The sequence below is a fragment of the Ascaphus truei genome, chromosome 19 (assembly GCF_040206685.1).
Source record: "Ascaphus truei isolate aAscTru1 chromosome 19, aAscTru1.hap1, whole genome shotgun sequence".
NCBI lineage: Eukaryota > Metazoa > Chordata > Amphibia > Anura > Ascaphidae > Ascaphus > Ascaphus truei.
This window is the reverse complement of record NC_134501.1, coordinates 15,319,477-15,342,589: the sequence shown is the minus strand read 5'-3', so window position 1 is coordinate 15,342,589 and position 23,113 is coordinate 15,319,477. Positions and strand designations below refer to the sequence as shown.

At 45.7% G+C, this 23,113-nt stretch overlaps 1 protein-coding gene across 2 annotated transcripts in view; it reads left to right on the top strand.

Moving 5' to 3' along the window:
- The first annotated feature begins 2,970 nt into the window (after positions 1-2,970).
- Positions 2,971-23,113, top strand: part of CMIP (c-Maf inducing protein) — a 125,511-nt gene continuing 105,368 nt past the window's right edge. For both annotated transcript variants that reach the window (XM_075576720.1, XM_075576719.1), the window contains exon 1: positions 2,971-3,619. In XM_075576720.1, coding sequence (XP_075432835.1) covers positions 3,314-3,619 — 306 coding nt within the window. In that variant the 5' untranslated portion in view covers positions 2,971-3,313. The remainder of the gene's footprint in view (positions 3,620-23,113) is intronic.

Below are 23,113 nucleotides of genomic sequence, written 5' to 3'. Positions count from 1 at the left end.
TAGGTCACACACCCGAACGCCTACAGTCAGAGCATAGGTCACACACCCGGACGCCTGCAGCATAGGTCACACACCCGGACGCCTGCAGTCAGAGCATAGGTCACACACCCGGACGCCTGCAGTCAGAGCATAGGTCACACACCCGGACGCCTGCAGTCAGAGCATAGGTCACACACCCGGACGCCTACAGTCAGAGCACAGGTCACACACCCGGACGCCTACAGTCAGAGCATAGGTCACACACCCGGACGCCTGCAGTCAGAGCATAGGTCACACACCCGAACGCCTACAGTCAGAGCATAGGTCACACACCCGGACGCCTGCAGCATAGGTCACACACCCGGACGCCTACAGTCAGAGCATAGGTCACACACCCGGACGCCTGCAGACACAGCATAGGTCACACACCCGAACGCCTACAGTCAGAGCATAGGTCACACACCCGGACGCCTGCAGCATAGGTCACACACCCGGACGCCTGCAGTCAGAGCATAGGTCACACACCCGGACGCCTGCAGCATAGGTCACACACCCGGACGCCTGCAGTCAGAGCATAGGCCACACACCCGGACGCCTGCAGACAGAGCATAGGTCACACACCCGGACGCCTGCAGCATAGGTCACACACCCGGACGCCTGCAGTCAGAGCATAGGTCACACACCCGGACGCCTGCAGTCAGAACATAGGTCACACACCCGGACGCCTGCAGCATAGGTCACACACCCGAACGCCTACAGTCAGAGCATAGGTCACACACCCGGACACCTGCAGCATAGGTCACACACCCGGACGCCTACAGTCAGAGCATAGGTCACACACCCTAACGCCTACAGTCAGAGCATAGGTCACACACCCGGGACGCCTGCAGTCAGAGCATAGGTCACACACCCAGACGCCTGCAGTCAGAGCATAGGTCACACACCCAGACGCCTGCAATTAGAGCATAGGTCACACACCCGGGACGCCGGCAGCATAGGTCACACACCCGGGACGCCTGCAGTCAGAGCATAGGTCACACACCCGGGACGCCGGCAGCATAGGTCACACACCCGGGACGCCTGCAGTCAGAGCATAGGTCACACACCCAGACGCCTGCAATTAGAGCATAGGTCACACACCCGGGACGCCGGCAGCATAGGTCACACACCCGGACGCCGGCAGCATAGGTCACACACCCGGATGCCTGCAGTCAGTGCAGAGGTCACACACCCGGACGCCGGCAGCATAGGTCACACACCCGGACGCCTGCAGTCAGTGCAGAGGTCACACACCCGGACGCCGGCAGCATAGGTCACACACCCGGACAACCTGCAGTCAGAGCAGAGGTCACACACCCGGACACCTGCAGCCATATGCCTGGGTCTATATGTCATTCTAAATCCTTAACACAATATACAGTATAATATGCCCCTTTTCTGCCTTAGGGGCCTTTTATTTGTATGACGCCAACATGTTCTGCAGCGCAGTACAGTGAGGCACATAACATTGTACATATAAGCTGAGACAAACTCAGACAATAGGAAGGTAGTGCCTGCTCCAAGAGCTTACAATCTAAAAATATATATTGTACTATTTTATCTAGCTGTGGAGCCACGGGTAGCTTTGTATACACTGTGTATCAGCTTTGTAACACTTTCTCATTAGTAATGCTTGCTTCATAATTACACATATTAGCACCACAAACACCTCATTGTATGTGGCTTTTGTCGGGGAGTGGTATCGAAGCGAAGAATGTAGCAGCGATTCCAAACCCGCAGTGATCAGGACCGAGTTCCCAGACAGCTGACATTCTGCGCTGACGTCTGATGTCCTGCATTCTATACCGTACTGCACAAGGGAGGGTGCAGCCATCCTAACAAAGAATACTATTTTATCGAGGAGACAGTAGCTAGAGGGTTAATGTTCCATATTAGAGAATGATAAAAAGAGAGTGAGATCGGCAGAATATATACACATAGAATATGTGCACATGTGCATACAGTATATACACATAGAATATGTGCACATGTGCATACAGTATATACATATATAAGTAGAATATATACACATAGAATATGTGCACATGTGCATACAGTATATACATATATAAGTAGAATATATACACATAGAATATGTGCACATGTGCATACAGTATATACATATATAAGTAGAATATATACACATAGAATATGTGCACATGTGTATACAGTATATACATATATAAGTAGAATATATACACATAGAATATGTGCACATGTGCATACAGTATATACATATATAAGTAGAATATATACACATAGAATATGTGCACATGTGCATACAGTATATACATATATAAGTAGAATATATACACATAGAATATGTGCACATGTGTATACAGTATATACACATAGAATATGTGCACATGTGTATACAGTATATACATATATAAGTAGAATATATACACATAGAATATGTGCACATGTGTATACAGTATATACACATAGAATATGTGCACATGTGTATACAGTATATACACATAGAATATGTGCACATGTGTATACAGTATATACACAAACAATATGTGCACATGTGTATACAGTATATACATATATAACTAGAATGAGCAAGGCATGCACAAGTCTTAAAAAGTAGAGGAACAAAGTTTAATGCAAAAAAATGACATTTCGGTTCTAACTCGAAACGTACTTTTTTTTGTATTAAACACACACACACACACACACACACACACACACACACACACACACACACACACACACACACACACACACACACACACACACACACACACACACACACACACACACACACACACACACACACACACACACACACACACACACACACACACACACACACACACACACACACACACACACCACCCCCTTGCATCCTGATCTGCTCGCTTCTGCCATTGACGTCATTGGCTAACCACATGACGCGGAGGCAGCCAATCAGCAGAGAGAGGAGCTTCTGCAATCTTATAGCAATTGCTTCTCTGTGGTACACACACACATCCTCACACACACACTCATACACACACACTCACACACACATCCTCACACACACACACACACAGTAACAGTGACACACAGAAAGCAGGCAGCTCACACATACAGCCTGCTCCTAGGAGAAAGATGGATTTACCCAACTAGAGGCCCCCCTGGGGGATCTGAGACCCTCACAGGATCTCAGTGGATCACACAGGATCTCAGCACTGGGCTTGTTCTCACTGGAGGGGATCTGCTGCCCCCCCCCCCCCCCCTCTCTCTGCTGTTGGGATCTGAGTGGGGGAGAGACAATAGAAGACTTGCAGAAGCTGCTTTGGCTGGGATGGACCTCACCAGCAGCTCCTGCGGGGGCAGTGACCCGGGCAGCAGGAGGAGGCACATAGAGGAGAGCAAGCCTCTGCTGCTGGGAGGGGGGGAGATGTCTGCCACAGAGGGGGCTGCCCCATGCAGGAGGTCCCTGCTGCACTTCAATGGGATGAGGTACAAACTGCTGCCAGAGGGGGACATCCAGGTGTGTGTGATCAGGCACCCCAGGACTTTCCTGAGCAAGATCCTCAGCTCCAAGTTCCTCAGGAGATGGGAGCCCCACCACCTGAGCCTGGCAGAGAACAGCCTGGCCTCTGCCACGGTGAGTGCCATGCTACAGCCTCTGCTGCTGCTGCAGCCTCCCTGGGAACAATGGGAGGCTGGGGGGGGGGGGGGGGGGGGGGGGTACTCCTTATTTTACATCCTGCTCGTGGTTGATGTGAATCGGGGATGGATGGGGGGTTGTATTTATGGGGAGGTGGGTTATATTTATGGATTGGGGGGGGGGGGTTGCATGTATGGGTAGGGGGGAGGGTTGTATGTATGGGTAGGTTATATTTATGGATAGGGGGTTTGTATGCATGGGGAGGGGGTTGTATTTATGGGGAGGGGGTTGTATTTATGGGGAGGGGGTTGTATTTATGGGGAGGGGGTTTGTATGCATGGGGAGGGGGTTGCATTTATGGATGGGGGGTTGTATGTATGGGTAGGGGGTTGTGTTTATGGATGGGGGTTGTATGTATGGGTAGGGGGTTGTGTTTATGGGAAGGTTATATTTATGGATAGGGGGTGATAGGGGTTTGTATGCATGGGGAGGGGGTTTGTATACATGGGGAGGGGGTTGTATTTATGGATGGGGGGGGAGTTGTGTTTATGGGAAGGTTATATTTATGGATAGGGGGGGTTGTATGTATGGGGAGGGGAAGATTGTATTTATGGATGGGGCGGGGGTTGTATTTATGGCCAATTAGGCCAATTAGGGTTTGTTGTGTTCAGGGGTCAGGAAGATTTTTTGGGGTGACTATTTGGACATCGCTCAGAGGTTTCCGGTGAATTGGGATGTGGGGTTCCCGAAGGAGAGGAGATTGTATTTGTAGGAACATATTTTATGTTTATTTGAAGACTGGGCAATTTCACCGTTTTTCGGTTCTTAAAGAAAAAGATATTATGGTTATGTAAAAGATTATGGGGAAAAATCTATTTATTTCGATCATTGGACTCTTGTGCATATATATATATATATATATATATATATATATATATATATATATATATATATATATGTAGATATCCTATATATATATATATATATATATATATATATATCATTTATTTGTAAAGCGCCAACACATACTGAAGCGCGATACAGTTACATGCATTTTGTTTGAGGGTCAGAAAGGAATTTTGATTATTAATTGGCCTTATATTGTACATTACATTCAGAATGGGTGGCATTTAAAGATGAAGAGATTGGGTTCTTGGCCAGTGTGTACCTGTGTTGTATTAGGATCAGTTGTAGGGGCCAGGAAGGGATTCATTTCTGTGTATTAGGATCTATGTCTGTGTATTAGGATCCCATACGTGGAATTTAACATTACAACCACCTTTAATTGTAAGTAAAGACAACATAGGTATAGTCTTGTTAAATAAAAGGCAGTGTGGGGTTATGGGGATGTGTAGTGTTTCTTAGGGCTGTTGTGCAGTACATTAGGGCCAGCAAGGAACATTCTGCTATTCTGTCCTATTAATCACTATTTATTTTAAATACAAATGTTAGGTTAGATAATTTTGATAAGAACAGTAAATATAAATAGTTTTAACAATTACTATACATTAGGATAGGTTATATAAGGTTACTTGTAGGGGCACAGAAGCATTCCTTGCCCTTGTGTTCACTGGAATTAGATGGAGCATATTATATTTGGGATGGAAGGTTATATATATATATATATATATATATATATATATATATATATATATATATATATAAATAATAGACTGGACTCCTTCAGCAGCGGTGTGGGAGGGGGGGGGGGGGAGATATTAAAATCTGTCCATCACCTTCACATTAAACCAAATAAATGAGAGCACCCTGGATCTGTTTTTGTGGGGTCAGGCAAGGATTCCTGGGGGGAGTTTCGTGTTCATGATGATTTGTATTGAAAGTGGCATATCAAGGATCGTTTAACACTATTCAATTCAAGCAGAATGATCTTGGATATGATTACGTGTGTGTGTGTGTAATATATATATATATATATATATATATATATATTACACTATATATTACACACACATAATCACATGTTACACACACATATATAATACACACACATATTCTGTGTGTGTGTGTGTGTGTTTTGGGGGACAATATTTATTTCTTGGCTTTGGTACAATAAATCCTATTTTATGTCACATTCCGTTTCATTTGTTTTGATGACCACAGCTTCAGAAATGGGAAAAACGTCGTTATTACTGAATTGGTTTAAAAAAAAAAACTACATTAAGAAAAAAATGGAAACTAAAAATCCCAATAATTTCTCAGCAGGAGTATTGTTAGTAATATGGAGTATTGTGAGTATTAGAGTATTTTTTCAGCATTACTGAGCATTGTAGTAAGGGCGGTCAGAAGGTGTGGTTATTAAAGCAGAATGTTGAAGATCTTCTTCTGACGATGGCATTACTAATAGTGGTAATATGTGGCAGCATTAAGCATCAAATTAGAGCGAGAATGGACGTTTCTTTGTCCTGTTTCCCAGGGAAAGCAGCTTAATGCTGAATATAACGTCACATATGAATAAGGGGGGATAGAAGAATATGGATTCCTCTTGGGCCTCCGATATTTATGTGTCTAGTATTATAATAATGTGACCCCTCTGGCAGCTAAGGGGTTATTATTTCATGAGGCGACCTTTTAACAAGCTCTGTGTTGACACAGTGTCTTTCATATTGTGGACAAGCGATTACGGTTTCTGTTTATATTTATTTTGTGGCAGAAAAAAAGATGGCTGCCCTTTCCTGTAATACAAGCAAAAGGCACGAATCCTGGCTGATGGAAAATGCTGTGATTTGCATGGACGATAAATAGAAATAATCTATTTTTGAGGCCGTTTGTATATTGACAGAACCACTGTTGTATTTTGATGATCCGTATATTAAATGCGAATGAGGCCTGTGTTTAACAGCTGCTTCAAACTCTGGTTTTAGTTTTATATTCTATTATTTTCTTTTTGTCAGCAATGAAAAGGGAAATCGAAAAAAATCATAGATTCTTTCTCTGCTTAAAGACCCTTATAGGAAACATAAGAAGTAATAGCCGTGGGATGTTCAATAAATTATATATACTGTAGATGGGATTGGCCGGTATACACAAAGGGTTCATCTAATCTCTTTTGGTGACTTTTTGTTGGTCATTTGATCCAAGGGTGCTCAACTCCAGTCCTCAAGCCTCCCCAACAGGTCAGGTTTTCAGGATATCCCTGCTTCAGCACAGAACAGGTGGCTCAATCAGAGGTTCAGGCAAAGACTGAACCACCTGTGCTCAAGCAGGTACTGATTGAGCTACCTGAGCTGAAGCTGGGATATCCTGAAAACCTGACCTGCTGGGGGGGGGGGGGGAGGCTTGAGGACTGGCTATGAGCACCCCTGATTTAATCTACAGGTAATTTATTTTTATGCAAACTATAATATTATCGTTAGGCCAAACAGATAAACAGAAGTACGTGATAAGTGGGGATTTTATGTTTATTTTAACCCCTTGAGTTCTGTGTGTTCCTTACCTCTCAGTCGCTCAAGGGGTTACGAGTGATTTAAACTTTCTAAGAAAGTCAAATAAATTGTTTAATTTTGGGGGGAGGTGTTACATGGGACCACCCCTTTTATTTGATAACATAACCCCATATTATTCTCTCCTTGTTATATTTACATCCCTGAAGATCACAGCCTGCTGAATCTTACAACTTGTTTGATCACAGATATTAATTTCACTGATATCTTGTACTCACTAAACATGGGGTGCTCAACTCCAGCCTTCAGCCCCCCCCCCCCCCCCCCCCCCCCACCGGTCAGATTTTCAGGATATCCAAGCTTCAGCGCAGGTGGCTCAATCAGTCCCTGCTTCAGCACAGGTGGTGCACCCTCTGATTGAGCCACCTGTGTTGAAGCTGGGATATCCTGAAAATCTCACCTGTTGGGGGATCTTGAGGACTGGAGTTGAGCATCTTTGCACTAAACCATGTTGTGTGTCTACTCCACCAGTCGTGTGTTGTTGGATTGTGTGTTTTTACACAACGCTCTACCATAGGTTTTGTGCCTCAGACCCATTCTAATTCCAGACACAATACCAACTATTGTTTAGAAAACATAGATTTAAATAAGTGAGACATTAAACCTACTTTGTCAATATTTTGGCCAGATATGCAAATGACAGAGAATAAGACAAAGGCCAGAGGCATAATTAATATATGCTATCCCTGGTATGTGTGTTCCTATTGTTACGGGAATTATTTTGCTTTTGGGGACCAAGCAAATATTTTTAGTAATGAAAACATTTACTTAGTCCTCACAGAAGACTTTGAAATAAACTTAGCTCAGCTTGTCAGTGCTAAAAAAAACAAATGACTTTGCTGCAGTTAGCGTTACATTTTGGGGCCTAAATGTGCAGATCTTGGGGAAAACAAATCTATATTTCGGAACGGTAGGGAAGTGTTTCATCGCTGAGTGTTTTCACTTTTCGGTAACTCCAGTACATGTTAGTAATTAGGACTGGGACTATAACCCGTTCATTCCAGAGGGACCTCCAACTCATTAGTTTTGCTGGATTTGGGAGCTACCATGTCAACTTCTGTTCTTTTACCATTTCTGAATGACTGCTGCCATTTTAAATTCCCAGTGTGTGGACATTGGTATGAAATTATGGGCCATATTTATTATTAAACATTGCTATACTATTACTATAAGATGCCTTCCAGGCTATTGATGTGAATTGGTCGTATGGTGTATACCAGAACTGGAAGGCATCTTGTGACATAACACTGCTTAGTAGATTTGGGTCTATATCTTCACAGTGCCACCCTCACCTCCCATGAACATGATATTGCACTGATACTGCGTATCTCCATACACCTCCAAACCCCCCACCCCCCAATCGCCTTGGCCGACATCGAAATATTGGGGGTTTCTCTAGTATCTGTAACTGTTTCACGTGTCAGTAGTGCTTTAGATCGCAGAAAAAGACAAGCAGAGAACCCGGAAGAGCCGAGGAACCGAGCCTCGCAGGACCAAGCACCAGAACCTCTTTTATATATGGACTTTCCCCAGGAATATTGGGACTTGAGCAGAGCATGGGATCGGTGTGTTTGTGCTTCATATCACCGCATGGTTCTGGTTGGGTGGAGTTCTTCCATAACATATGACGTCTTAAATTGCACATTTTTTTTCACATACGCTTTGGGGCAAGATCAATAAGCGGCAGCAGTGTTTGTGTAAGGTGTGTTACAGTAATAAGCAGTGTGTGCTGTGTGGACCCGCCTTTATAGTTAGGTGAGATGGGGCACTAAACATTTGAAGGCCTGTTAAAAATAATCTTTTATCCTGCGGTGCAAACAGCAATAAAATAAACACGAGTTATATACAGGTTGATTCTAAATTTTGTGTTTTATATTGGTTGCATTTGTAGTCTGTTTCTCTTTTTTTTTTGCTGAGAATTATTCATTAGTTTTGACACTTCCACTTTCCACAGCGTCAACCGGGAAATTCTGACTAAATATGGTAAAACGATCACATATAGGGTGGTGTTTTTTTATCTGACTCCCCGCTGCAAACCCGGGCCAGATCGGATAGGAAATAAAAAGTACCAGATTTAGCAAGGAAATAAAGTCCTTGCTCTCGGTAACCAACAGGTCCCCAGATCTGCCACCCTTTTCCTTCGGTAAATCTGGTGAGTTTTTTCCCCCAGGTTTGAAACAAGGCCATGAATATAGAAACCCCATTATGTTAGTGTAATGCGTTACAGTGTACGGCAATATTCCCTATCCTAGGAAATCACAGTATCCCTGCTGCTCAATGTATTGATCCTGGAAACGGGAAGATTCTCTGTAGGTTGTAATATGGAACTAGCCTGAGAACCTCTCGGGTCTCTTCTTCAAGTGTGCACAATCTGCTTGTACATGGAGACATACATCTGTTTGGGAGAAGGGCGCAGGGGCATCCTTCCCTCTAGTTCCCCGCGTATTTTGCTGTACATTTTATTGTTCTTTTCATCCACCCCTATTATAGTGCTCTGCAGTCTGTATTGACGCCTTATAAATGACGATAAGAAAGTGTCTTAGAATTCAACACAAATATTTATATTAAAATGTGTGTATATATGTATATATATATATATGTGTGTGTGTGTACAAACATACACACACACACACACACACACACACAAACTCCCTCTCCCTCTCTCCCCCCCTCTCTATCTCTCTCAAGCTAGATTTCCATGTTGCAGAAGATCTGTAGGAAGGTTTAGAGATCTGTATCAAACAGAAATATTACAGTGTGGACACCTGGTAAAAATGAGACGCGGCCTTTGCGTTCTCAGCCCAGAGGGTGAATGCAGAGTGACTGGCGTCGCATTGCTTTGTGCACTACATGTAGGATTGAGATGCCTGATGGATCCTTGCCCAGTGAGCTTACCATCTGTGTTTCCGTAGTCACAAGTGGTGGTGCATTCGTTGTATGATTGCGTCAGTTGTATTGCGTGGTGGTTTGTGTATTTATACGGTGGAGAAGAGTACGCGCGTGTGGACATCCCACGTGGATTCCACGTGCGCCTGGGCCACTTTTGTGTTGGCATTGTGCTTGCAGGGCTGAAGAGGTTAACCCATGTTCTGCCAGAAGTACACTGACCAATTCTCCACACAAACACACCCTGATTCCTGCAGAAAGGAATATGAAGCACGGGAGGAGGAGCAGGAAGCAGCAGATGGTAGTCCTTCCAACGCAGCCATGGAGATAATGTCGCTCGATTTTAGGCCTTCAAAAAACAGATAATAAGAAAGTTCTAAAGAGCAAAGATTGGGAATGAAAATGAACTACTCCACTAACCCTTCCACTGTCAGAGACGCCGCTGGCAGCCAACAGGTTAAAGACGCTTGGCGGGCTTTCACATCCTGTTTTTATTGTCCTCTGATACTGAGACCTCTGTTCTAGCATGGAGGCACACTGCAGGCGCCCCCCTCACGCCTCTGCCACGGCCAGCGTCCCAGGGGGACCGTTTACATTTGCCAGAAACCTGCTGTCCTGGGAATAAACCTGATCATGTCCCTCAGGGAAGAGAGGGTGTTTGTTATCTAAACCGGGGGGGGGGGGGGGGGTGCTCAACGCCAGTCCTCAAGCCCTCCCCCCCTATCCCCCAACAACAGGTCAGGTTATCAGGATATTGTAGAGAATGGAAGCAGGCACACGGTCTTATGCAAAGAATATTTAATGTGCCACCAAAAGGTCCAACGTTTCGGCAGGGAACTGCCTTTATCAAGGAGAGGGCTAGGTTTTCAGGATATCCCAGCTTCAGCACAGGTGGTCTTTGACTGAGCCTCTGATTGAGCCACCTGTGCTGAAGCACAGACTGATTGAGCCACTTGTGCTGAAGCACGGACTGATTGAGCCACCTGTGCTGAAGTACGGACTGATTGAACCACCTGTGCTGAAGTACGGACTGATTGAACCACTTGTGCTGAAGCACGGACTGATTGAGCCACCTGTGCTGAAGCTGGGATATCTTGAAAACCTGACCTGTTGGGCGGGGCTTGAGGACTGGAGTTGAGCCCCCCTGATCTAAACACATTGAGAGCTGCACAAAGAGTTATTGGACACCGTTACATATTCTTTACGTTCACACGTAGTCATCGAGACTGTACAAGAGTTCTGTGCAACGGTCACATCACAAAACATTTAGGAGTTGAGACGCCACAAACGTATTGCAGTGGCATTTTAGATACAATTAATGACTTACTGCAACATGTTTGCAGCATTTATAACATCGGTGCCATATATTGTGACATTAACTTAATGTACATGTGAGTTTCCGTGTGACAAAGTGCACTTATCGGCCTAAGCATCTCGTCTGAATGAGCAGAGAGTCCGAGGACCACTGATGCCCAAAGCCACGATGATCCCTGTTTTACACAATCACTTGTCACACTTTGTTAACAAATACAAAACACAAACTAGTGGAATACATTGTAAATATCCGTCTTTGTTTATTAGCAGTTATAGTATCCTTGGCATGATATATAAGCAGTGGTCGACAAATCACCAAAAAATCTACTCGCCACACAAAAAAATCTACTCGCCACCTAGTACCAAACGTGTGCTGCTTGGGCCAATATTTACTCGCCCGGGGGTTAAATCCACTCGCCCGGGGCGAGCAAATGTATAGGTTTGTCGAACACTGTATATAAGTATACACAGACATTGGAACACGGAGGTGCTGATGGGGGGACGTGGGGGGGGTGCAGAGAGAGGTTTTAGCCATCACAATGTGTATTCTTCCTGGGAAGATAGGGGCCCGTGGAGCTGGTCTGCATTCATTTCTGATTACCAAGATACTTCGCCGTATACGTACCTTCCCCTCCATGGCGGATTCAATCTTTCACGTTACGTAGGCCAAAGGGTCTCCCTCGCGGATTCCTTGTAGCCATTGTGACCTGAGGGGGGGATTACATATGTGAATGTACCGCTGGCACCTTTCCCCGTACGTATCTTGGGATCTAGGGGATCCCCAGAGCTAAAATGCCCCCCTGCTTCCCTCCTATGTATAAAAAGATGAGGGTTCGGGGGATGGAATTACTATTTCCCCTTTAATGAGAGCACAGCCCACTAATACTAAAGAATAAAGTATTGCCCTTTTTAATGGGCTTAGTGTTATTACCTTGGAGTTTCTGCTCTTTATCTCACATCTTGGTCCTGACCACGCTGCTCACATCGAATAAACGGCTATTGTATACGGTACAGATGAATTGTTAATTTTGTGGTTACTGCACCTGCATGAAATAATAAGCTAAGTGATGCGGATGTTTAGAGATCTTTGTCTATAATAAAACCCATGTATCTATTGTCATAACAATAATTATGTGCTTGTGTTATAGGATATTTATGTTTTTGTTTTGTTTTTTAACCTAAAATGTATCACTTGCGTGTGCCATAAAAAGATTTTTACAGGTGAAAAATCCCAGCCTCAAAGATTTTACAATTTAATTTCTCATGGCACCAATCCCATGAAGATTGTGCCTTGTCCGTGAGGCACAGCCGCCCACAATAAGGCACCGTCCTGCGATGGACAACACCGTGATTGGGCTGTAAAGGGTCTTCCCGTCCCGGCTGTCTTATGCCAGAAGACTGCTTAGTAAATGTGTCTCTGAATGTCTCAAACTGGGCTGTCCCACTTCAGAGACTGTGTAATTAATAATAATAATAATAGCATGTTCTTGTATAGCGCTGCTATTTTTACATAGCGCTTTACAGAGACATTTTGCAGACACAGTCCCTGCCCCGTGGAGTTTACAATCTATGTTTTATGGTGCCTGAGGCACAGGGAGATAAAGTGACTTGCCCAAAGTCACAAGGAGCCGACACCGGGAATTGAACCAGGCTCCCCTTCAAACTCAGTGTCTTTACTCACTGAGCCACTCCTTCCGTGAGGGTTCTTCGGGCACAAGCTATCAACCGTACCCCAGGTTTTAGGCATAAGTTGTTAATTTCCACACTCATATGAATGTACATAGAGCAGAGGTTCTCAACTTCAAAAGAACTATTCATCCCAGGGGCAGCACAAAGGACTCGGGGGCATCCCTTAAGGTTGGAGGAAAGGAGATTTCACCAGCAACAAAGGAAAGGGTTCTTTACAGTAAGGGCAGTTACAATGTGGGATTCATTACCCATGGCGACTGTGATGGCAGATACAATAGATATGTTCAAAAAAAAGGTTGGACTTCATTTTAGAAAAGAAAGGTATACAGGGATATACCCAATAAGTAAACATGGGGAGAATGTTGATCCAGGGAGTAATCTGATTGCCAATATTTGGGGTCAGGAAGGAATTTATTTCCCCCCTTATAAGATATCATTGAGGATATTTCACTGGGGTTTTGTGTTTGCCTTCCTCTTGATCAATATACTGTAAGTACGGATATAGGATAAAGTATCTTTCTCTAAATGTAGCAAAGGTTGAACTTGATGGACGTGTGTAGTTTTTCAACCTCATGTAAGGCACTATGTAACTCCAGTCCTCAAGACCCCCCCAAACAGATCAGGTTTTCAGGATATCCCTGCTTCAGCACAGGTGATGCAGTCTTCGACACTGATTGAGCCACCTGTGCTGAAGCAGGATATCCTGAAAACCTAATCTGTTGGGGGGTTTTGAGGACTGCAGTTGAGCCCCCCTGACAGAGAGGGTTTGTTGGTGGTGCCAGAAACATGACCAAGCTGGCTAAACAACCCATAAATGTGATTGGGAATGTGCTCCCATCCGAGCCCCTTTCTTACCCCTGTTCCACAATACGTTGCTGGCCTCTTTGGCAAGAAAGAGGTTAAAATGATAACAGTCCCCCCGTTTAGGTTTTTTCTTTTAGGATCACAGGTCCAAGAAACGTGGCTTTTTAGGATTAAAATGTTCCCGCAAATGGTTGTTCTATCTTAGGATCTCAAGTGGATAAAGCACTTTGTAGGATTAAATAACCGCCCCCGTCACCTGAACCCATCACCATGTCCCGAGATTGGGCAGGTCTCCGCGGGCTGGACTCAGGAAACTACTTGTTCTTAAGAATGCTGGAACCCACTTCATATTCTTAGAGAAATCTTATTTTAACATGAAGCAAATCTCAACTGGAACTCTCAATTATGTCATGTCTATTATTGAATTAAGCTCCTAATTCTGAAGTTATATTTTTGCTGCCCTTTAAATATTTAATATCTTTATTAGGTTAGCTCTGTGTAGTCCGTTTCACAGAGGACCCATTCAATGCAACATGTCGTAATAAAGCAAGGCAGTGCTGAATGTTATGGGGGAGCAGCATTATGCAGGTAGCACTGTAATTAAAGGATGACTACTCTTTTACATACTCCCAGGTATACCTGGAATAATATACTCCATCATTATTTACTTCTCTTAAATTAGATTGCTTGCGATAATCAACAAAACCTCGCTATAAACTGGATATCACTATTACTATTTCCTCCTCCTGCATTATTCTACACTCTTCTCTCTTCTGCCCCTCCTTACATCTCAGCCCTAATTTCTCGCTATGCACCATCCCGAACCTTCGTTCCGCTCAAGGATATCTTCTCACTACCCCTTTGTATCTAAAGCCCTCTCCCGCCTTAAACCTTTCTCACTGACTGCCCCACACCTCTGGAATGCCCTTTAAGACCCACCTTAAAACACACCTGCTTAACGAAGCATATGAGTAGCTCCATGCCTCATACTATACACCTGATACATAAACCTTGGACCCTTGCAGACGCACTTACCAGAACGCCCTCCTACTGTCCCTGTACGTTCTTCCTACCTACCACTTCGATTGCAAGCTCTTTGGAGCAGGGACTCCTTTTCCTAAATGTTACTTTTATGTCTGAAGCACTTCTTCCCATTATGTGTTATATGTATTATTTGTTTTTTATATGATTATGTCACGTGTATTACTGCTATGAAGCGCTATGTACATTAATGGCGCTATATAAATAAAGACATACTTGATCCTCCACTGTTCGACTGAGCCACCTGTGCTGAAGCAGGGATATCCTGAAAACCTGAGTTGTTTGTGGCCCTTGGGGACTGGAGTTGCCCACCCCTAGTTTAACCCTTTAAACATTTCACTACCATTAGTTCATGTTGGTCATATTTGCTACATGGGATGTTTTGATATCTTGGTGGTCTTGCTGTGTACAACTTCAGGTCATGTACAGTAGTTGTGTTGGTTTCTCGGTCCTGCCTTTCCTACGGTTTCAGCCCCCTCCTCAGATTCTCCTCCTCCGGCTGTTTTTATAGATTACCTTGGGTTTGGCTTGAGGTCTCTCCATCTACAGAGCTCAGCAGAACAGCTGCATCCTGAAGACATTCTCTTGCCCTTCATGTGACCAGAGGAAGTCACATAAAATATTTGTATTTGGGTTTCTGGTATGTGTTGCAGTATCTCTGGTATTGTGACCTAGGAATGTTACACTCCTCATCATCACATTACTCTGGTATTGTGATCTAGGAATGTTACACTCCTCATCATCACATTACTCTGGTATTGTGATCTAGGAATATTACACTCCTCATCATCGCGTTACTCTGGTATTGTGACCTAGGAATGTTACACTCCTCATCATCGCGTTACTCTGGTATTGTGATCTCCGAATGTTACACTCCTCATCATCGCGTTACTCTGGTATTGTGATCTCCGAATGTTACACTCCTCATCATCGCATTACTCAGGTATTGTGACCTAGGAATGTTACACTCCTCATCATCGCGTTACTCAGGTATTGTGACCTAGGAATGTTACACTCCTCATCATCGCGTTACTCAGGTATTGTGACCTAGGAATGTTACACTCCTCATCATCACGTTACTCTGGTATTGTGATCTAGGAATGTTACACTCCTCATCATCGCATTACTCTGGTATTGTGATCTACGAATGTTACACTCCTCATCATCGCGTTACTCGGGTATTGTGATCTCCGAATGTTATACTCCTCACAATCACATTACTCGGGTATTGTGATCTAGGAATGTTACACTCCTCATCATCGTGTTACTCTGGTATTGTGATCTAGGAATGTTACACTCCTCATCATCGCATTACTCAGGTATTGTGATCTAGGAATGTTACACTCCTCATCATCGCGTTACTCAGGTATTGTGACCTAGGAATGTTACACTCCTCATCATCGCGTTACTCTGGTATTGTGATCTAGGAATGTTACACTCCTCATCATCGCATTACTCTGGTATTGTGATCTAGGAATGTTACACTCCTCATCATCGCATTACTCAGGTATTGTGATCTAGGAATGTTACACTCCTCATCATCACATTACTCAGGTATTGTGATCTAGGAATGTTACACTCCTCATCATCGCGTTACTCTGGTATTGTGATCTCCGAATGTTACACTCCTCATCATCGCGTTACTCTGGTATTGTGATCTCCGAATGTTACACTCCTCATCATCGCGTTACTCTGGTATTGTGACCTAGGAATGTTACACTCCTCATCATCGCGTTACTCTGGTATTGTGATCTAGGAATGTTACACTCCTCATCATCGCGTTACTCTGGTTGAACCACTTTTCTGCTGGAGGAGCCTGCAGGGCAAGGCATTGATCTGCATATTTAGCGTTTTTTGGTGCAGTGCCAGTAAGATTGAAGCTGGATCCTTTGTTCAAAATCTTAACAAACGCATATATTGTTTTTTTTTTGTTTTTTTAACTCCAATTAGCACTGGAGTACTAACCAAAAAATGTTGTATTGATACTTAGGACACCATAAAACATTCACTGCTTGCTCGGAAAATCTTCATACTTCTCTGACTTTGTTTCATAATTCAATCAGCCCACAATGCGAACTCCAAATAGGACAGCAGCAAAGCAGGGGACAGCGTATTACAATAGATTCTATTTTTGTCCCGTAATAATGATGTTTTCTTCTATAGAGCTGGCAATCCGCGCCATGCTATGTAGTACGTTTTGTAGGCGCGGCGCGTTCCGATCCTGAAGAGCTCGCAGCAGCTATTTCTATTTCCTCACCTGACCCAGATCCCTTGGTTCCCGTAATACTGACACCAGGTAAAAATATTTGCTTGCTGGACACGGAAAATTGCTCCGCGGTCGGGGCTGGCGCTGGCGGCCAATAGAAAGCTGCAACAGGAGACGACGCCCAGACTTTCTATTCATGACTGGCCATATTTTTTGTTTTATTGTGTCTAAACCGGCACTACAATTATCTTGGGGGTGGGAGGGGGGGGGGGAGAAAGGGGGGCCCTGTAGGTTGAGGGACCAGGGGTCAGATCTAATTTGAGATTGTTTAAATGAAAAAAACAAACCGTACTAAAGAATAATTTTTGGGACTGAATCTCTGAAAATTGCACTCACAAAAATACACGCGGACTTTGGACAGTTGTGCCTAGTGTGGGTTGTCTTTCTAAATATAATTGATTTGTTTGCATGTTCATACAATGCTCTTGCTATCTGACACTGTTCTGAGAGTTGAACCTTTTAATGATATGTTCATCCTGAGTAACGATGTCACCCCCAAGTCAATAAATGCTTTACAATACGTCCCAGAAACGATGCAGTGCGTTTACTGTGCTGGAAATGGCATTTCACTTCGAACTGTCTAATATGTTGGATACAAAAACAGCAGAGAGAGCGCGTTCCAACAGCAGAAAGAGTGCGTTCTTTCCAACAGCAGAGAGAGAGCACCTTCCAACAGCAGAGAGTGCGTTCCTTCCAACAGCAGAGAGAGCGCGCCTCCCAACGCAGAGAGAAAGCGTGCCTTCCAACAGCAGAGAGAGTGTGCGCCTTCCAACAGCAGAGAGAGCGCGCGCCTTCCAACAGCAGAGAGAGAGAGCGCCTTCCAACAGCAGAGAGAGAGAGCGCCTTCCAACAGCAGAGAGAGAGCGCCTTCCAACAGCAGAGAGAGAGCGCCTTCCAACAGCAGAGTGCGTTCCTTCCAACAGAAGAGAGAGCGCGCCTCCCAACGCAGAGAGAGAGAGAGCGCGCCTTCCAACAGCAGAGAGAGCGCGCCTTCCAACAGCAGAGAGAGCGCGCCTTCCAAAAGCAGAGAGAGAGCGTGCCTTCCAACAGCAGAGAGAGTGTGCGCCTTCCAACAGCAGAGAGAGCGCGCGCCTTCCAACAGCAGAGAGAGAGCGCGCCTTCCAACAGCAGAGAGAGAGAGCGCCTTCCAACAGCAGAGAGAGAGCGCCTTCCAACAGCAGAGAGAGAGCGCCTTCCAACAGCAGAGTGCGTTCCTTCCAACAGAAGAGAGAGCGCGCCTCCCAACGCAGAGAGAGAGAGAGCGCGCCTTCCAACAGCAGAGAGAGCGCGCCTTCCAACAGCAGAGAGAGCGCGCCTTCCAAAAGCAGAGAGAGAGCGTGCCTTCCAACAGCAGAGAGAATGTGCGCCTTCCAACAGCAGAGAGCGCGCCTTCCAACAGCAGAGAGAGCGTGCCTCCCAACAGCAAAGAGAGAGCGCGCCTTCCAACAGCAGAGAGCACGCACCTTCCAACAGCAGAGAGAGCGCGCCTTCCAACAGCAGAGAGAGCACGCCTTCCAACAGCAGAGAGAGTGTGCGCCTTCCAACAGCAGAGAGAGCGCGCCTTCCAACAGCAGAGAGAGTGTGCGCCTTCCAACAGCAGAGAGCGCGCCTTCCAACAGCAGAGAGAGCGCGCCTTCCAACAGCAGAGAGAGTGTGCGCCTTCCAACAGCAGAGAGCGCGCCTTCCAACAGCAGAGAGCGCGCACCTTCCAACAGCAGAGAGAGCGCGCCTTCCAAAAGCAGAGAGAGTGTGCGCCTTCCAACAGCAGAGAGAGCGCGCCTTCCAACAGCAGAGAGAGTGTGCGCCTTCCAACAGCAGAGAGAGTATGCGCCTTCCAACAGCAGAGAGAGTATGCGCCTTCCAACAGCAGAGAGAGTGTGCGCCTTCCAACAGCAGAGAGAGTGCGCCTTACATATGAAAGACAGCATGGAAATAATAAAGAGATACATACAGACTGCGGCGGTATAATAAAGGTTTTATGGCTTCTCCTGATGAAGGGATGATATTGCTTAAAGCTGCAGTTCAAGCTCCCGTTTTTTTTTTTGTATTTATTTTTTAACTTCAATAGTTTCAGTTGTGCAATCTCTACTTACCTAAAAAACTGCATAGCTGCCGGTCAATGCGTTCTCCGTCTATTGATCGGCAAAGTTTGGTGACATCTTTAAATATGGGGAATGTAAATCGTTGCTATAGGAACAAGCATGCTTGTTAAAATAGAATACAAGAAAATTGGTCTTTCAAAGTTGTTGTTTTTAAAACAGAAAATGCTAAAAGTATTTTTTCTTACTACAGAACTGATTTATTTAAAAAAACACACATGCAGGATATTGCCTGAACTGCAGCTTTAATGAGCATGTTTATTTCTTTTTTGTGTAGTATCGCACGCTGTCAGTGGTACCCTGTAAGAGATTCTGGCCCAGGCCCATCAAAGGGAACCAAGCTTTAGCACGCCTCATCTCCCAGGCCTATGAATGGCGCTCAGGCGTCCTGGCGCTGAGCAGAACTTGTCGCTCTGCGTCTCTTATGGAACGTGCGTTTCAAAAAACGCAATTGGAAGTTTCACTGCTCAACTCCAAGTCTCAGATGAAGGAGGAAGTGTGCTATGAATTTGCTTCTGTCTCACTGCGCTTCCACTTATCTGATTGCATTTAGTACATCTCAGCGCGTCGCTGCTCACATTCCCCCCCCCCCCCCCCCCCACTCACACTTTCTTCTTTCCTTTCAGATTTCCTTTATTAAACCTTTGCGGTGGTGGGTGTTGTTTTTGTGTGTGTGCAATCTTATCACAACACATGCGATATTAAATCAGTTTCACCAAGTCATTTGGGTAACATCCAAGGTGACCTATTTATCAAAGTGTTGTTGCAAAGATAAACCAAATGAATCACGTTATGCCATAAAGATATTTCCTCATTCTATCTGTGCTGAGCATGTACCAGCGTGAAGCCCCTCAACAAGGAAATGATGCAGATCACAACCACCTTAGAACAGGGGTTCTCAACCCAGTCCTCAAGACCCCCCAACAGGAGAGGTTTTCAGGATATACCTGCTTCAGCACAGGTGGCTTAGTCGAAGGCTGAGCCACTGATTGAGCCACCTGTGCTGAAGCAAGGACTGATTGAGCCACCTGTGCTGAAGCAGGGATATAATAAACATATAACCTGCTGGGAGGGGGGGGGGACTTGAGTTGGGTACCCCTGGGTTAGAAGAAGGAATGAATGGAAAGTCTTTTGCAGTGGGAAAGGTTAACCCTTTCAAAGCCCAAGAGGCCACTGGAATGAGTTGTAGGAGTTCGCTATAAGTCTGCTCCCCAATGCTTTTTAGGCTGCGTCCATACAGGGGCAGGCGGCGCGGACGCGTCCGCACGCTGAGCGATCAAACTGCCTAAAGGCAGTGATCGCGTCTATACAGCGGGCGCGCGGAAGCGGGAGGGTGCGCGCGATGCGCGTGAAATCAGTCAAAACTGATTTCTCGCGCGATAGGGCGGTCACGTGAGCGGATCGCCCAATGAGGGCGAACCAGCTCCGTGATGTCACTGGCACGCCCATAGACACGCCCCCGGACGGCGCGCGTACTAAGGCCAGAGAAAGCACCCGCTTTCCCCCAGCCTCCGCGCGCCTCCGCACGGCTGCAGTGTCTATGGGTGCTGCCTTAGAAGTTATTGGACATTCAGATAGCTGATCGTGATCCAGGTTACAATCAACTTGGGCTTCCGGGGTTTTGAGGCTCGTTTGTCTTTATATTTTATTTCATCGCTGCTAACAGTCTGCCCTAGATCTGGTTTTTAGGCTAAATTGCTGGCGCAGAGACTATTCCCCAGGAAACAAGCTGGCAAAGCTCAAAGAACGACACAAATGTGGGATCCTAGGAGAATGTGTCACCGTGTCACATCCATGTGCAGACGTTACCCCTCTCCCTGTCAGTGGGGCCTGCAGCATACTGCGGAGCAATCTCATAACGCGCAGAGCAATCTCATAACACGCAGAGCAATTTCATAACAGCGCAGAGCAATCTCATAACACGCAGAGCAATCGCATAACACACAGAGCAATCGCATAACACACAGAGCAATCGCATAACACGCGAAGCAATCTCATAACACGCAGAGCAATCTCATAACACGCAGAGCAATCTCATAACACACAGAGCAATCGCATAACACGCGGAGCAATCTCATAACACGCAGAGCAATCTCATAATACGCAGAGCAATCTCATAACACACAGAGCAATCTCATAACACACAGAGCAATCGCATAACACACAGAGCAATCGCATAACACGTGAAGCAATCTCATAACACGCGGAGCAATCTCATAACACGCAGAGCAATCTCATAACACACAGAGCAATCGCATAACACGCGGAGCAATCTCATAACACACAGAGCAATCGCATAACACGCGGAGCAATCTCATAACACACAGAGCAATCTCATAACACAACCACAGTGATCTAAACATGCAGAGCGATCTAATAACACGCAGAGCAATCTAATAACACAACCAGAGTGATCTAAACATGCATCAGCTTATAGCCAATAAAGAATATCACTTGTGAGCACATTCACATGTCTTAGGCCTTGACCCCGCTGCCTACTACAGCGTTCGCTGTGGCGGACGCTGCGCGCACGAGAGCCCTCCCCTCAATGGCGCCGGGCCCGCTGCGAGGGGGGGCCGCAGCGCTCGGGCGAGAGTTGCTCCTGCTCTCAATAGAATTGAGAGCAGGACTCGCGTCGAGCGATTAGGCACGCCCCCCGGCGGTTCAGCCAATGAGGGCGAACCTGCCGGGTGACGTCATGGCCGCGCCCCCGTCACTCCCCCGCCACGCCCCCCCCCCCCCCCCCGTCTCTCTTCCTGCAGTGAGCTGCAGACCGGGGAGTCGGCTGAACGCGCCGCCAATCTCGCAGGCGCGCGTTACAGCGGCGTTACCGGGGCCTTAGCCGTAGACAGGTCTGCAACCCTGCCTTTCACCATTATCACTTAGCATACAGTGCTTCCACATGCTAACGGTGGAGGTTGGTGGATTGTTAATGGATTGTTGGTGCAGTGTTGGTGGATTGTTGGTGCAGTGTTGGTGCAGTGTTGGTGCAGTGTTGGTGGAGTGTTGGTGCAGTGTTGGTGGAGTGTTGGTGGAGTGTTGGTGCAGTGTTGGTGCAGTGTTGGTGGAGTGTTGGTGCAGTGTTGGTGGAGTGTTGGTGGAGTGTTGGTGCAGTGTTGGTGCAGTGTTGGTGGAGTGTTGGTGCAGTGTTGGTGCAGTGTTGGTGGATTGTTGGTGGAGTGTTGGTGGAGTGTTGGTGCAGTGTTGGTGGATTGTTGGTGGAGTGTTGGTGGTGTGTTGGTCGATTGTTGGTGCAGTGTTGGTGGATTGTTAATGGATTGTTGGTGCAGTGTTGGTGCAGTGTTGGTGGAGTGTTGGTGGATTGTTAATGGATTGTTAATGGATTGTTGGTGCAGTGTTGGTGGATTGTTGGTGCAGTGTTGGTGGATTGTTGGTGGAGTGTTGGTGGAGTGTTGGTGGAGTGTTGGTGCAGTGTTGGTGGATTGTTGGTGGAGTGTTGGTGGTGTGTTGGTCGATTGTTGGTGCAGTGTTAGTGGAGTGTTGGTGGAGTGTTGGTGGATTGTTAATGGATTGTTAATGGATTGTTGGTGGATTGTTGGTGCAGTGTTGGTGGAGTGTTGGTGCAGTGTTGGTGGAGTGTTGGTGGATTGTTAATGGATTGTTAATGGATTGTTAATGGATTGTTGGTGGATTGTTGGGGCAGTGTTGGTGGAGTGTTGGTGGAGTGTTGGTGGAGTGTTGGTGGAGTGTTGGTGGATTGTTAATGGATTGTTAATGGATTGTTGGTGGATTGTTGGTGCAGTGTTGGTGCAGTGTTGGTGGAGTGTTGGTGGATTGTTAATGGATTGTTAATGGATTGTTGGTGGATTGTTGGTGCAGTGTTGGTGGAGTGTTGGTGCAGTGTTGGTGGAGTGTTGGTGGATTGTTAATGGATTGTTAATGGATTGTTAATGGATTGTTGGTGGATTGT